The sequence below is a fragment of the Salvelinus alpinus genome, chromosome 8 (assembly GCF_045679555.1).
Source record: "Salvelinus alpinus chromosome 8, SLU_Salpinus.1, whole genome shotgun sequence".
Classification (NCBI taxonomy): Eukaryota; Metazoa; Chordata; class Actinopteri; order Salmoniformes; family Salmonidae; genus Salvelinus; species Salvelinus alpinus.
The window spans coordinates 73,088,662-73,105,055 of record NC_092093.1 but is presented as its reverse complement, the minus strand read 5'-3'; the positions used below and the strand labels follow the sequence as shown (position 1 = coordinate 73,105,055).

Below are 16,394 nucleotides of genomic sequence, written 5' to 3'. Positions count from 1 at the left end.
TTGCAACCCCTATTACTAGCCTATTCAACCTCTCTTTCGTATCGTCTGAGATCCCCAAAGATTGGAAAGCTGCTGCGGTCATCCCCCTCTTCAATGGGGGAGACACTCTAGACCCAAACTGTTATAGACCTATATCCATCCTGCCCTGCCTTTTTAAAATCTTCGAAAGCCAAGTTAACAAACAGATCACCGATTATTTCGAATCCCAACGTACCTTCTCCACTATGCAATCTGGTTTCCGAGCTGGTCATGGGTGCACCTCATCCATGCTCAAGGTCCTAAACGCTATCATAACCGCCATAGATAAAAGACAGTACTATGCAGCCGTCTTCATCGATCTGGCCAAGGCTTTCGACTCTGTCAATCACCGCATTCTTATCAGCTGACTCAATAGCCTTGGCTTCTCAAATGACTGCCTCGCCTGGTTCACCAACTACTTCTCAGATAGAGTTCAGTGTGTCAAATTGGAGGGCCTGTTGTCCGGACATCTGGCAGTCTCTATGGGTGTACCACAGGGTTCAATTCTCGGGCCGACTCTTTTCTCTGTATATATCAATGATGTCGCTCTTGCTGCTGGCGATTCTCTGATCCACCTCTACGCAGACGACACCATTCTGTATACATCTGGCCCATCTTTGGACACTGTGCTGACAAACCTTCAAACAAGCTTCAACGCCATACAACACTCTTTCCGTGGCCTCTAACTGCTGTTAAATGCTAGTAAAACTAAGTGCATGTGCTTCAACCGTTTGCTGCCTGCACCCTCCCGCCCGACTAGCATCACTACTCTGGCCGGTTCTGACTTAGAATATGTGGACAACTACAAATACCTAGGTGTCTGGTTAGACTGTAAACTCTCCTTCCAGACTCACATTAAGCATCTCCAATCCAAAATTAAATCTAGAATCGGCTTCCTATTTCACAACAAAGCCTCCTTCACTCATGCTGCCAAACATACCCTCGTAAAACTGACTATCCTACCGATCCTTGACTTCGGCGATGTCATTTACAAAATAGCCCCCCAACACTCTACTCAGCAAACTGGATGTAGTCTATCACAGTGCCATCCGTTTTGTCACCAAAGCCCCATATACTACTGTCACGATCGTCGTATTGTGGAAGAGAGGAGGACCAAGGCGCAGCGTGATAACAATACATCTTCTTTTATTGAAGACGAAAAAATGAAGAACACTATACAAACTAAACAAAACAACAAACCGACGAACGTGAAGCTATATAAACAATAAGTGCAGACACAGGCAACTTAGACATAGACAATCACCCACAAAATACCCAAAGAACATGGCTGCCTAAATATGGTTCCCAATCAGAGACAACGATAAACACCTGCCTCTAATTGAGAACCAATCTAGGCAACCATAGACTTACATAAACACCTATAATGAACACAACCCCATAAATCTACAACAAACTCCTAGACAGTACAAACACCCTAGACGAGACAAAAACATACAAACCACCCTCGTCACACCCTGACCTAACCAAAATAATAAAGAGAACAAAGATAACTAAGGCCAGGGCGTGACAACTACCCAACACTGCGACCTGTATGCTCTCGTTGGCTGGCCGTCACTACATATTCATTGCCAAACCCACTGGCTCCAGGTCATCTATAAGTCTTTGCTAGGTAAAGCCCCACCTTATCCCAGCTCACTGGTCACCATAGCAACACCCACCCGTAGCACGCGCTCCAACAGGTATATTTCAGTGAATATCCTCAAAGCCAACAATTCCTTTGGCCGCCTTTCCTTCCAGTTCTCTGCTGCCAATGACTGGAACGAATTGCAAAAATCAGTGAAGCTGGAGTCTTATATCTCCCTCTCTAACTTTAAGCATCAGCTGTCAGAGCAGCTTACCGATCACTGTACCTGTACACAGCCAATCTGTAAATAGCACATCCAACTACCTCATCCCTATATTATTACTTACCCTCTTTTTCTTTTGCATCCCAGTATCTCTACTTGCACATCATCATCTGCACATCTATCTCTCCAGTGTTAATGCTAAATTAATTATTTAGCATTAATTATTTCGTCTCTATGGCCTATTTTTTGCTAACTCCCTACTCTTCTACATTTGCACACACTGTACATAGATTTTTCATTTTTTTTCTATTGTGTTATTGATTGTATGTTTGCTTATGTGTAACTCTGTGTTGTTGTTTTTGCCGTACTGCTTTGCTTTATCTTGGCCACGTCGCAGTTGTTAATGAGAACCTGTTCTCAACTGGCCTACCTGGTTAAATAAAGGTGAAATAAAAAAATACAAAGAAAATAAATGATTTCCCCTCTTGATAGCTAGCTCAACAGTTGCTTAAAACGATGGCACAAACAACAACGATTTGGAGAGTATTTGCACAATGAATCCCAGAATGCATTTCATAAACTTAACATGGTATTGAAACTATTGAATAATATGATTTATTTAGCAAATTAATTCGATTTATTGTCATCCATACACTAAAATATCATGCTGGCTTATGTAGTGGCAAAAAATAACATTTTGTTGGTGAAACCATCAGTTGCAGTTGGATCATTTATCGTATAGGTTAAAAAAAGCTTTTTTCAAAACGATAATGTGATAGACACGTGTCAACAATAATACTTAGGCATGGTGGTGTGGTATTCAAATTATATAATGTCGCCACGGCTCCGCAGACCTGGGCCTGTACGGAGGGACCTGGTGTGACTGCCCCCGCTGAAGCTTCGCCACTGACTACTGCTGATAATTCATTAATACTCACTTAATGGCAGAGAGAGAGAGGGTATTTGTCAAAAATTGGTAGCCTATGTAAGCCGTGTTAGCTGGGGCTGGACGATCCTTGGCCAGTGTATACACAGATAGTGCGCGCACCCACCCTGTCTTGTTTGTCAGTAAAGCCATCAAGGCAGCTAGCTAATTAACTCATGTTACTTGTTGGCCCTTATTGTAACTAATCTATCGAAAGCTAGCTAGCTGGAGCGATGGTCAGGTAACGTCAGATAGTCACATAGCTTTTACTTTGAAACCGATAGAACACGTAACCTGTTGCAGCCGCTCATCTCTACGCCCACACTGTCTCTGCTCATTAATTCAATCTTTTGACAGAAAAAGGAATACATGCAGTCGAAATTATTCGTTGATTAAGGCCGGATATTGATGAAAGAAACCGTGTGTTTATCTGGCACTTCAATGATTATTGAATGGTTGGTCGAAAAAGTTCAGTTGCCGACATCAAGTTATTACCGAATACTACATTACTGCCTTATACTATTCATGAAATGAAACATCTCCATTAAATATTAAAAAGATGTTGCCTATAATCACATTATCGTGGGAGATCTGCACTAACCTATTCCCAGTCTCAGTCTCTGACCCTGAAGAGTCAGGGTGATGTGTTAGAGAGCAGTAGGAGGGCAGGACTGATGTGATCAGACTACACTATTGATCTGCTAAAAGGGTTTTCAGAAATGCATCTTATACACAGAAAAATCTATGATGTACATTTAACTCTGAAAGTTTCAAATGTACACTATTTTCAGTGAACATATGTTCCCCACTTGTACTGGTCTTAAAATAACACTTTTGAAAGTGGTAAAGATTTAACTCTGTTTCAGTGTTCCCCTTCTTACTCTTGAAGTGTTCAAAGGAATTTGATTGTAGTGTTTGCATAGCTCTACTGTAGAGTAATACGCAACACCTACAGTGTAAAACATAACACTTGATTCAGAGTCAACTGGAATCACTTTGCTTAGTGCTGACGCTGTTACACTTTCTCAGTGTAAGAAGTTAAAACCTTTAGTGTTACAGTAAATCATTTTTGGTGTTGTTTTAACACTGGATGGTGTAAAGCCTAATTTGCATATTTCCCAGGGTTCGTTTACTTTTTGAGTAAATTGTAGAGTTAACACCCATGACTACATTTGTTAGTTGTTGGATTCATTCCTTTTAAAGTCCTGTGGCTTTCACCAAGTGAGTTCCTAGGGCGAATGTTATCATTAACATGAAACTATGACAATACATTACATACTCTATCTATATCATAAGGACTTACTTATTGGCCTAGTTGATGGCCCATTTTTACTATAACACGGCGGTGTTAGGAAACTCCTGGTTAAAAGGTTGCATCAGGCCTGCAAGTCACATTATGTTAGCTTGTAAAGTGATATGGAATTCCTATTGCAATCCAGCCAGAGTTGGGCATCCAAGTTAGATTTTTTATTCACCAGAAACCTGCATTCTTAATTAATTGACATGGTTAGTAAACTAGATTTTTTTTAAACACTACTTAAATCATTTAAATGGGATTAACTATTTCCGTAATGGCTGCAATAAATCTTACTAACTGATTGGATTAGTTTAGAAAAATGTGTTATGTACCTTGGTGTAGCATAAGATTAATCAATCAATCAATCAATCAATGTAGGGAACATGCAAAAACACAGATATTAAAAACAATCCTAAAAAAATCTACCTGCAGTTGAGCATGCTGGGAAATATGAAAATAACAGGTGTGGTTTTTATGGGACTGTTTTAATGTCAACAGTGTAAAACAATAACTCTGGTTATTAACACCAACACTTGGGGTTATTTTACACCACCAAGTGTTCTTTTACAGCTTTAACTCCTGAATTAACATAAGAAATGTTACTGAAAAATCAACACTGGCCAATTTGCCGTGAACTGTTGAATAGATCAAGGGGGTTTGGAGCTGAAAATAGAAAGAATACAAATATTTTTTTAATGAAGTACAATGTGTGTGATATGTGGTGCAAAGAGCTCAATACTATGATTCAAGTCAAAGATTCATATTTGGCACTTTTCTTATTGTTGAACCAAGATTCCAATCCAGACCCAATGAATTACCTAAATACAACAAAAAACCATGTTTGAAGATAATGATAATCCTTTGACTGAAACCTACCATTACGTCTATTTCAGTATTGGCCAGAACAGAGAGGGGAACGCTAACAGTATCAGAACGATGTTGTGACTGTATCATAAATATCTTCTTTATTTCAGAATCGGTCAGAACAGAAGGAAGAACCAACACTGTATCAGGACTCTCTTTTGGACCTGAAGGCCATATACTCCTCTGATGTCCTCTCAAAACCCTTACTTGGCTTGAACTCTGACCGCATAGAGTTCCTCCACACAAGGTCGGAGAGGTTCACCCATTACAATGACAGTAGGTACCCCAGCCATACACTTACACATTTTTCGCATGCCCTGATACATGGCTGTTAACACCTGTGGTGCCATAGGAATCAACAGCCATGTATCAGGGAACATTTTCTGCATGCCAGTGTAGAAATGTTGGTTCTTCTATAAATCACTGGGAGAAAGAAGAGTGTGTGACTTTCGTTGTTTTCTATTCCAACTGCACGCCAGTGTCACAAAGTGGGGCCAGGTGTGACACGCAAGCTTGTCAACCTCTCGTGATATTTCTCCTTCCAGCGCTTATAGGCAGACCTGAGTTCAAAATCGAGATGAGCAAAGACAAGAGGAAGATCACCCTGTATGTAGAAGACCCTCTCACAGCCCTGTTCAATAAGCAGAACCAACAGAGAACCACCCGGGATGTCTTCGCTGATGAGCTGCTGTTCAAAGGTAAGCTCAAAGGGGAGGGTAATAAAAATGTCAGCCCTATACTAGATATTTACATTTCCTAAAAGTACTCTAGGGCCTGGAGTCAAACCAAATGAGATAGACATTCATCAATGGTTTAGGCTCCTTAAAGGTGCAAGTCAAGGAATATAATTATGCTGAACAAAAAGATAAACGCAACATGTAAAGTGTTGGTCCCATCTTTGATGAGCTGAAATAAAAGATCACTGAAATTTTCCATATGCAAAAAAGCTTATATCTCAAAAATGTTTTGCTCACATTTCTTTACATCCTTGTTAGTGAGCATTCTCCTTTGCCAAGATAACCCATCCACCAATGGAGTGACATATCAAGAAGCTGATTAAACAGCAGGATCATTACACAGGTGCACCTTGTGCTGGGAACAATAAAAGGCCACTCTAAAATGTGCAGTTTTGTCACACAACACAATGCCACAGATGTCTCAAGTTTTTGTGAGCATTTAATTGGCATGCTGACTGCAGGAATGTCCACCAGAGCTGTTGCCAGGGCTATTTTAGAGAATTTGTCAGTACGTCCAACCGGCCTCACAACTGCAGACCACGTGTAACCACACCAGTCCAGGACCTCCACATCCGGCTTCTTCACCTGTGGGATGGTCTGAGATGAGCCACCCGGAAAGCTGATGAAACTGTGGGTTTAAACAACCGAAGAATTTCTGCACAAACTGTCAGAAACTGTCTCAAGGAAGCTCATCTGCGTGCTCGTCGTCCTCACCAGAGTCTTGACCTGACTGCAGTTTGGCGTAGTAACCAACTTCAGTGGGCAAATGCTCACCATCGATGGCTACTGGCATGCTGGAGAAGTGTGCTCTTCACGGATTAATCCCGGTTTCACCTGTACCGGGCAGATGGCGTCGTGTGGGTGAGCGGTTTGCTGATATCAACATTGTGAACAGAGTGCCCCATGGTGGCAGTGGAGTTATGGTATGGGCAGGCATAAGTTACAGACAACAAACACAATTGTATTTTATCGATGGCAATTTGAATGCACAGAGATACCGTGACAAAATCCTGAGGCCCATTGTCGTGTCATTCATCCACCACCATCACCTCATGTTACAGGATGATATTGCACGGTCCCATGTCGCAAGGAGCTGTTCAAAATTCCTGGTAGCTGAAAATGTCCCAGTTCTTCCATGGCCTGCATTCTCACCAGCCATGTCACCCATTGAGCATGTTTGCTATGCTCTGGATTGACGTGTACGACAGCATGTTCCAGTTCCCGCCAATATCCTCCCACTTCGCACAGACATTGAAGAGGAGTGGGACAACATCAACAGCCTGATCAACAGGCCACAATCAACACCTTGATCAACTCTATGCGAAGGAGATGTGTCGCGCTGCGTGAGGCAAATGATGGTCACACCAGATGCTGACTGGTTTTCTGATCCATGCCCCTACCTTTTTTTAAGGTATCTGTGACCAACAGATGCATATCTGTATTCCCAGTCATGTAAAATACATAGATTAGGGCCTAATTTATTTATTTCAATTGACTGATTTCCTTAAATGAACTGTAACTTAGTAAAACCTTTGAAATTGTTGTATGTTGTTTTATATTTTTGCTCAGTGTAAATTAAATGTGGATGATTAGCAAGCTTACTCTGATTATATTGCATGGGAAATCTCTCTATGTGTGTAATGAATATTAGATTTTTTTATGATAGTAAAACAGTAATGTACAAGTTATACAAAATTAAATACATTAGAACAAAGATCTCTGCAAGCAGTGAGATAGAGCTAGAAGAGGGGGATATAGATCCTGGGGTGAATTACTGCTTCAACGTGCAGGCCTACATCCCCTCCCGCAGCACAGACAAACAGCTGGGAGAGCTCAGTCAAAGACAGTGCTCACAAGGCTACGATAAGTCCATCTTTGAAGGTAAGGATACTAACAATGCCAAGGTCATGGGTTCAAGTCCAGCAGGGATCACATACACACACTAAAAATGTATGCTCTCATTGTCACTGTACTGCAAGTGGCTTTGGATTAAAGCATCTGCTAAGTGGTATATGTATATATATTATCGTGATAAGTAGTACTACTGAGGTGTACTGTAGCAGGGTTGGTGTCTTTTATTCTCTAGTATAAATTTCTGGCTCATGGGTCAGCCTTGATCTTTTTGACAAGTTGTGTTCATAAAGGAAATTCGGCCCTGTTTTAATATATTCATTAACTCAATAATTCATGTTGGCCATTATATTTTTAAGGGAGTTCAGATATGCATCTGTGGTACTGAGGATATCGCCACTTAGCTAATGCCAAGTCCTAGTATTACAAATGTAGAGTCATTCATGTGCGTCTTACTCGCTGTGAGGAATGATGAGAAGAGGGGTTTAGCTACTGATCATGTCTCCTAGTGGGCCAAACGGGATGGGGATGCAAAGAATAAAAGAAGCAAATTAGTGACTAATGTTTAGACTGAATGTGAAAACAACACTGGAAAAGTCCCTGTGTGTGTGTGTGTGTGTGTGTGCGTGTGAATCATCGTCCACCCCTATAATGGTCGACAACCCTGTTTCTTCTCCAGAGTATGCGATCGGAGTGATTGCTAGGTTCATCCCAGCCTTTTTGGGGGCCCTAAGTGAGATTTGGTTGTGAGGGGGGGCTCCCACCTCGCGGCAAAACATTTTAATGGCGACGATGGAGATAAGTTTTAAGTCAATTTCCTACAATTCTACACATTTTGCCATGGGCCATATAGAACATATATTGATGCTTTAAAGGTTTGAGGGCTCAGTAGATAGGTTATATGTTTAAACTAAATTGTTTTGCCTGAGCATTGTCTGGACATTATATATTGATACCAAACAGTTAGATGACAGAACATGATGTAAAATAATGAAAGCAAAATTAAACACAACTGTGGAGTCTGGTACTAATATGGTACTCCGTTTGATTTTGATGGCATTTTCATAATAAAGTCTTATCATTAATTTGTGGTAATGTGTTTATCTTTGATATGAGACATTGTTGAAGAGTGGGGGAAGGATACGCAACTTGAGCGTTATCACAGCAGACATCAGTCTTGTGTAGTTCCTGCAAAAAGTGTCTAACTAGCAGCACCTACAGGTCACTCAACTGACATTAGTGTCACACATTCATAATTAAAAAAACAACAACATATATATATATATATATATATACTTTCAAAACATTATACAATTACAATTCTGTGACAATCTTATTCACACATTTGTTTTTGGAGTCCAAGGCAAGTACTTTAAAAACAGAAAGGTTAAAATATCCATTGAAATGGAATGAGGAGATGTTTTCAGTTTTGTAAATGGCTTAAAGATACAGTATAGTAACATTCAGCATATTAGGCCTACAGTAGTTCATTGTTGACTATCTCGTGATGACTCCCTAAGCCCCCAAAAAGTTTATTTTAATGCATTCCAAATATACCAAAGTATACTTAAATATACAAAAAAAATCTAATAATATATCTGAAGTATGCTATAAATATAATAGCATTACACTTCAACACACTTATTAAAAGTCTAATTTTGTATTCATTGTTTTTTCAGTCTTTTAGTATACTATAAATATGCTATCATCACACTTCAATACACTTATTAAAAGTGTACTTTAAATTAATTGTTTTTTCAGTCTTTTAGTATACTTTAAATATACTATCATCAACCTTCAATACACTTATTAAAAGTGTACTATAAATTCATTGTTTTTCAGTCTAAGTATACTATATGTTCACTATCATTAAACTTAAACACACTCATTAAATATTTACTTCAATTTCAAATGCTTTAAGAGGAATTTACCTTTCAGTATGACAATAATTTACAACACAAGGCCAAATCTGCACCAAGCGGAAACAAATTATATTTAAATATGCTTAAATCATACTTTACTAACACATTTGAAGTATATTTACATTTTATTTTATTAGCTTTAAGTATATTACATACACTTAAAATGATCTAAACTGGGACACTTTTTTTGTACTTAAGTATATTAGATAAAGAGCAAAATAAATATACTTTGAATTCACATTAGGTATATTTCTCATAAATTATAATTATACTAAAATGGTATTTGAATGAGAATTTCTGTATTTTCTTTACAAAAAAGTGTATTTATAATGTGTTTCAAGTATGCTTTTACAAATACACTTCTACTAATTAACTACATCAGCTATTGTAAATAGCCATGTAGAGGTTACCTTGATTGACCAAGGCATCTTCTCAACCAATGTTAACATGCAATTTACAAAGCAGTTGTGGCTAGAGCAGCAATTTACAAGTGTAAATTAATATTTTGAATGAATATACTAATTTACAATTAAAGCATTTGAAATTGAAGTACAGTTTTAATGAGTGTGTTTAAGTTTAATGATAGTGAACATATAGTATACTTAAACTGAAAAACAATGAATTTAAAGTACACTTTTAATACGTGTATTGAAGGTTGATGATAGTATATTTAGAGTATGCTAAAATACTGGAAACAAATAATTCAAAGTACACTTTTAATAAGAGTATTGAAGGTAGATTATATATTATTTATAGTATACTAAAACACTGAATTGTATTGAAGTGTTGTGATAGCATATTTATAGTATAATAAAAAATACAAATAACAATGAATATAAAGTACACTTTTAATAATTGTGTTGAAGTGTAATATATCATATTTATAGTATACTTCAGATACACTAGAAAAATACATCTCGTCTTTGAAGTATATTATTAGGCTTTTTAGTATATTTAAGTATACTTGTAACATATTAAAATACACTTTTTTTCACTTGGGTGTTGATGTTATAAGTGGGCAAAGGTCCCACTCCTGCTGACCACACTGGTCCTCCATATAGAATGTTTCCAGTTCCATTGATATCCATTGGTCTGTGCTTACGGACTGCCCTTTTCAATTCAAACCAAAGGTTTTCAATGGGTTTCAAGTCTGGAGACTGAGATGTCCATTGCAAAATGTTTATTTTGTGTCTAATTAACCATTTATTTGTGGATATCGATGTGTGCATGGGGTTATTGTCTTGTTGGAAGATTAACTTCTGGCCAAGTTTCAACCTCCTAACAGAGGCAAACAGGTTTTTGGCAAAAATGTCTTGGCACTGGGTATTTCATGATACTGTTGATCTTACCAAGGGCACCAGGACCAGTGGAAGCAAAATAGCCCCATAACATCAAAGATCCACCACCATATTTTACAGCAGGTATGGGTTTCTTTTCTACTGATGCATTCTCATCTCGATTCCAAACCCACTACTGGTGTGCGTGGACAAAGAGCTCTATTTTAATGTCATCCAACAAATGTAAACGCATGGAGTTTGCTAAACGGCATTGGCACTTGGATTGGAACTGGTGCTTTGGTAAGATGCCATGAAAATAGAGCTCTTTGGCCACACACACCAGTGGTAAGTTTGTTTTTGTATGGTTTTTTAAAGGTGCAATATGAAGAAATCATTCCACCATTCCCTGGTTGCTAAAATTCTAATAGTTCGCCTAATTTCAGTTTATGTGACAAAACAAACAAGTATAGTGTAGAGAATCATTGTACCATCTAAACCACTGTGAAATATATTTTCCATAACCAAAAATATTGTATTTTCAGCTGTTTGAAGCTGGTGTACCAAACCGAATAGCGCACATAGAACAGATCTGCCACTTCTTAAACTTGCTTTCAATGAAAATGACAGATCTATAACTCAAATTTCTATGTGAATTTGTACAGGTTGGTGAAAAAGTCACATATTGCATCTTTAAGGGACATGAATTTAAAGTGTTACCATTTGTTTTAAAGACAAATTCTTTAGTGTAAATGTTTTGCTCTCTTTCAGGAAAACATAAAACTGGTTGTGGTGACTTTCAATTATCCCATTAATTTGGAAAATTATGGAATTTTGTTCATGACAAAAATGCGAAAGTAGAACACTTTTACAAGCTCTCTGTGAACGAACTGTTTGTCTTTACTTAGAAGTCAAGTCTGTGATCTTTGCGTTGAATTCCATAGACATCCCATTTCTGTTTCATACAAGCACACCATGTTTTATGATCCACATCTCTTCTAAAATGAGTCTATAAACCATGCTGAGTGGCCCTCTGCAGTTTACAGGCCTTTCAGGGCACGATCAACTTTTATGTCAGCAGTGTGACAACCTCTCATCCATGTCTGTCCCTACATTCTCAACCCTATTCTTAAAAAGCAACTGAACACAATGATTCTGAATGTGTTTCTCTGTTGCTCAAACAAGATTTCAGTTTTAGGGTGTGGTTCAATGTGGCAGTTACTGATGTTTGTCCTCCATGAGACAGCATAGGAACAAAGCCAGAATTACTTCCTCAAAATAGTCAGAATGAATCTAAGATAAAATTAATAACAGATTTCTTGAGTTGACGTTTTTGCGGAGGAGGTTTTAGTCGTGAAATTTTACATCTAGCTAAGGTGTTTGGAGGAGTATTTCTCAAGTTATAAAATGTGTCCGCTGCTCTGATTGCAAGATCTGTCTCACTGTCTGTGTTCTGCTGTAAGATTGGATAGAGAGCAATCACCGCCGCTGTGTATCCTGTTTTAGTGGTCAAGTGAGCATGTCGAAGTCAAAACCCTACCCTCAAGTAAGTCATGACTAACTCACTTACAAAACTCTGTTTTGGACGAGACTGACTTTATTAATAAAATTATCCTATTTACACTTTGTAGTCCATTTTGACAATACAATAAATGTTTCTGACTAATATTGATGCCACATAGTGTCACGATCGTCTTGACTTGGAAGAGAGGACCAAGGCGCAGCGTGTGAAAAATAGATTCTCTTTTATTAGAGACGAGTTAAACACGAAACGAACACTTATAACAAAACAACAAACGACCGTGAAGCTACAAACGTAAGTGCAATACAAAAGCTACAAACGTTCTATATAGACAATTACCCACAAACGCATAATGCCTATGGCTGCCTTAAATATGGCTCCCAATCAGAGACAAATGAAAGACAGCTGTCTCTGATTGAGAACCACTCAGGCAACCATAGACATACTTAGACACATTCACTAAACACAACCCCATACACTAAACCCAACACCCCCTTTACCATATAACCACCCAAGACGAGACAAAACACAAACATTCCCCATGTCACACCCTGACCTAACTAAAATAATAAAGAAAACAAAGAATACTAAGGCCAGGGCGTGACACATAGGCTGTTTTATATCAGATAAGTTGTTTGTTGCCTTCAGTTGCACTTTAAATATATTAGTTTTTTCTATGTGATTAATGCTAAAACCAACTTTGAATTTAAAATAATAATTGTGTCCCCGGAGCAGTCATCACATCAAGTTGCTCAATTGTCCAATCAACTGCCTGACAGCACAACCATAGAGTTGAACCTGTTCCTGAGTAGAGTGGAGGTACCATAGTCTGGTCCCAGATCTGTTTGTGTTGTTTTGCCAACTTCTATGGTCATTGTCATAGGAATTGGCAAGGCAGCACAAACAGATCTGGGACCAGGCTGGATACACCAGATACCTGCCGGTGGCCTTGGGAGGTGCAATAGTCTCACTCACTACAATGACAAAGACCTCATTGTTCTAAAGACCTGGCAGAGATTGCACAACCCTGTGGCATGCCATGTACTCAACTTCATGGGACTGACTGACTAACTAACTGTAATATGAGACATGCATGGCACGATTACGCGATTAGGTCTTTAGAATAGTTATATCATAAAATCATATTATCATATAAACAATTGGAGTCATAAATGTGTGATTGTGATTTATATGCTGGGATGTTTAGAATCTGCTTGATTTTTTAAATATATATTATATATATCATTTTTTTACACTCCAAAAACAAAACATATATTACATACGAACAACAACTTACAGACAAACACAAACAACGACTACATCTAATCTGCCCAGAGCTGCATGCTCACACCCCCACCCCTAGTGCCTGCATTATTGTTTTCCACTTGGTCTTACTGTAAATTGTACCAATTTGTTTTTCTCGGTCGCCCATGCTATTTCAATATTTCAATAATAAATTATTCAATGTTTACGTTGTGTTAATGATGGCTCATTGATTGACTAAGTTTTTAGTATACTTTTTTTCAAGATGAGTGATGATTAGAGAATCGTCCAGCACATTGGATATCTCACTACTGTACGCCCCCATATGCCATGTTTTGAAATATGAAGACAGATAGATTTAAAGTAAGTGTACATTGTAATACTTCTGACAGCCAACTTTCTAGCTCCGCCCACAACCTTTGGACTTTATGGCATTCCAAGAAAGCATGGATTATTGAATCATTATTAGTTTTACACTTGAGACATGACTCTGCCATTGTGCTGTAGAATTTGGGAATGTAGTCTCTTGTATAATACATTCTATACATTAGTTTATACTGGATTAAGTGTACATTTGAGTTAACTGTAATTTAATTAGTTATGCTCCAACTTTCCTTCTATCAATAGTTTATATATTTTTTTCTAAGACATTGGCAGTTGGATATGCTCTCTGCAAGATGTTGTATATCTTACCCATCATCCTTTTCTGACCCAAATAAGATTCCCTCAAGGTTGCTCTGATGTCCAAAATATTATTGTTATTTTATTGTCACAATTTATTAAACTTATGGGTCTATAATCAGCAGGGGACTCTCCCGATTTTCCTGGTTTTAATATAACTGAAATAATTGTTTGATAAATGGAACTAGGAAGTGCTGAATTGAGTGATATGTGTTGTCATTTGTGTAAATAGGGGGGCTATTTCTATGGGAAAGCCATCCATTCCTGGTGCTTTTCTCTGTGTGAATGTTTTAACCGTATCCTGGGTGATCTCTGTTTTTAATTGTCATTTTTTGGACTGCTGATAGTTGCTTCTGAGTTGTTGGGTCTAAGAAGACGATAGAATACGTAATTTTGATTTATTTACATTTTCATAGAAGATTTTAAAATGGTCATTCATCTTTTTGTTGTTTGCAATTACAGCTTTTGTATCTTTAACTTTTAAAATGATAACTGGTTTAACATGTAATCGTTTTGTGAGAGCTGCAAGACTTTAATTCGGTTTATTTGACAAAGTAGTATGCTTTATTTGAGTTTAACCTGTAGTTGTTCACTCTCTTCAGAATTAAATGATGGCATTCCTGCTGAAGTTCAGAAATAGTATTTTTTTTCTTCACCTTTGTTTCAGATTTTTTATAAGCTTTTTCTAAGATAGTGATTTATTTTTCTTAAATTTAATTTCTAAATCACATTGAACTTTTGCCCAATATGAAATTACCATTCCCCTAATGTACACCTTCTCTGTCCTCTATGTCTACATTTGTAATGGTAAAGCTTGAAATGTTTTCATTCACGTATTTAATACTTTTCAGGTCTAGAAGAGGCGTTCTGTTCATTCTCCAAATTCTGTCACTAAATGTATTTTCTAGTGGTGTTATTAAACATGATAAAGGAGAATGATCCGATATCACTAAATTGTTGAGTGCATTTTTGGAGAATAGTTTTTTAAAATTCTTGATTAGCTTTTCTTTAAAAAAAAGGAATAGTATTTTGTAGTTGGTAATAGCAATCTCCAGGTGTCCTGTAAATTATTTGTAGAGGCTCCCTAAATTTGCCTTTTTTATTACTATGTCTGTCAATCTTATCGAATATATGATTCAGGTCACCTGCTAGAATAATAGTTCCTGTCTGGATTTGATCTAATATACAGTAACAGTCAAAAGTTTGGACACACCTACTCATTCCAGGGTTTTTGTAGAATAATAGTGAAGACATCTAAACTATGAAATAACACATATGGAATCATGTAGTTACCCAAAAAGTTTTTAAACAAATCAAAAAAAGATTCTTCAAAGTAGCCACTCTTTGCCTTGATGACAGCTTTGCACACTCTTGGCATTCTCTCAACCAGCTTCATGAGGTAATCACCTGGAATGCCTTTCAATTAACAGGTGTGCCTTGTTAATGTAACGGCTGTCGTCTTCCTCTTCCTCGGACGAGGAGAGGAGAGAAGGATCGGTGGACCAATACGCAGCGAGGTATGTTGACATAATGAATTTATTGAAAAGACGAAGACTGACACGAACTATACTTGACTTATACAAAATAACAAACAAACAACGTAAACAGACCTGATCATGGAACTTACAGAAAACACGCAGAACTCACGAACAGGAACAGACTACAATAAACGAACCGAACAACCAAAACAGTCCCGTGTGGTGCGCAGACACAGACACGGAAGACACAGGAGACAATCACCCACCAACAAACAGTGTGAACAGCCAACCTATATATGGTTCTCAATCAGAGGAAAACGTCAAACACCTGTCTCTGATTGAGAACCATATAAGGCTGATTACAAGACCTAAACATAGAAACACAAAACATAGAAATGCCCACCCACACTCACGCCCTGACCGACTAACACATACAAAACAACAGAAAATAGGTCAGGAACGTGACATAACCCCCCCCTCAAGGTGCTTACTCCGGACGCACTACCAAAAGTCTAGGGGAGGGTCTGGGTGGGCATCTGACCACGGTGGTGGCTCAGGCTCTGGACGAGGTCCCCACCCCACCATAGTCAATCCCAGCTTCCGTAGCCTCCTCAAAATGACCACCCTCCAAATAACCCCACCTAAATTAAGGGGCAACACCAGAATGGGGGGCAACACCAGAATGACTGGCGGATCCTGGCTGGCTGGCTCTGGCGGATCCTGGCTGGCTGGCTCTGGCTGGTCATGGCTCGCT

The 16,394-nt window shown here is 38.2% G+C and overlaps 1 protein-coding gene across 1 annotated transcript; it reads left to right on the top strand.

Moving 5' to 3' along the window:
• The first annotated feature begins 2,658 nt into the window (after positions 1 to 2,658).
• On the top strand, positions 2,659 to 8,250 carry LOC139582330 (tissue factor-like). The gene is made up of 6 exons (XM_071412319.1): positions 2,659 to 2,703; positions 5,023 to 5,188; positions 5,458 to 5,610; positions 6,868 to 6,940; positions 7,358 to 7,530; positions 8,180 to 8,250. Exons 1-6 carry the CDS (start codon positions 2,659 to 2,661, stop codon positions 8,248 to 8,250), a joined length of 681 nt encoding a protein of 226 aa, XP_071268420.1.
• Positions 8,251 to 16,394: the final 8,144 nt, after the last annotated feature.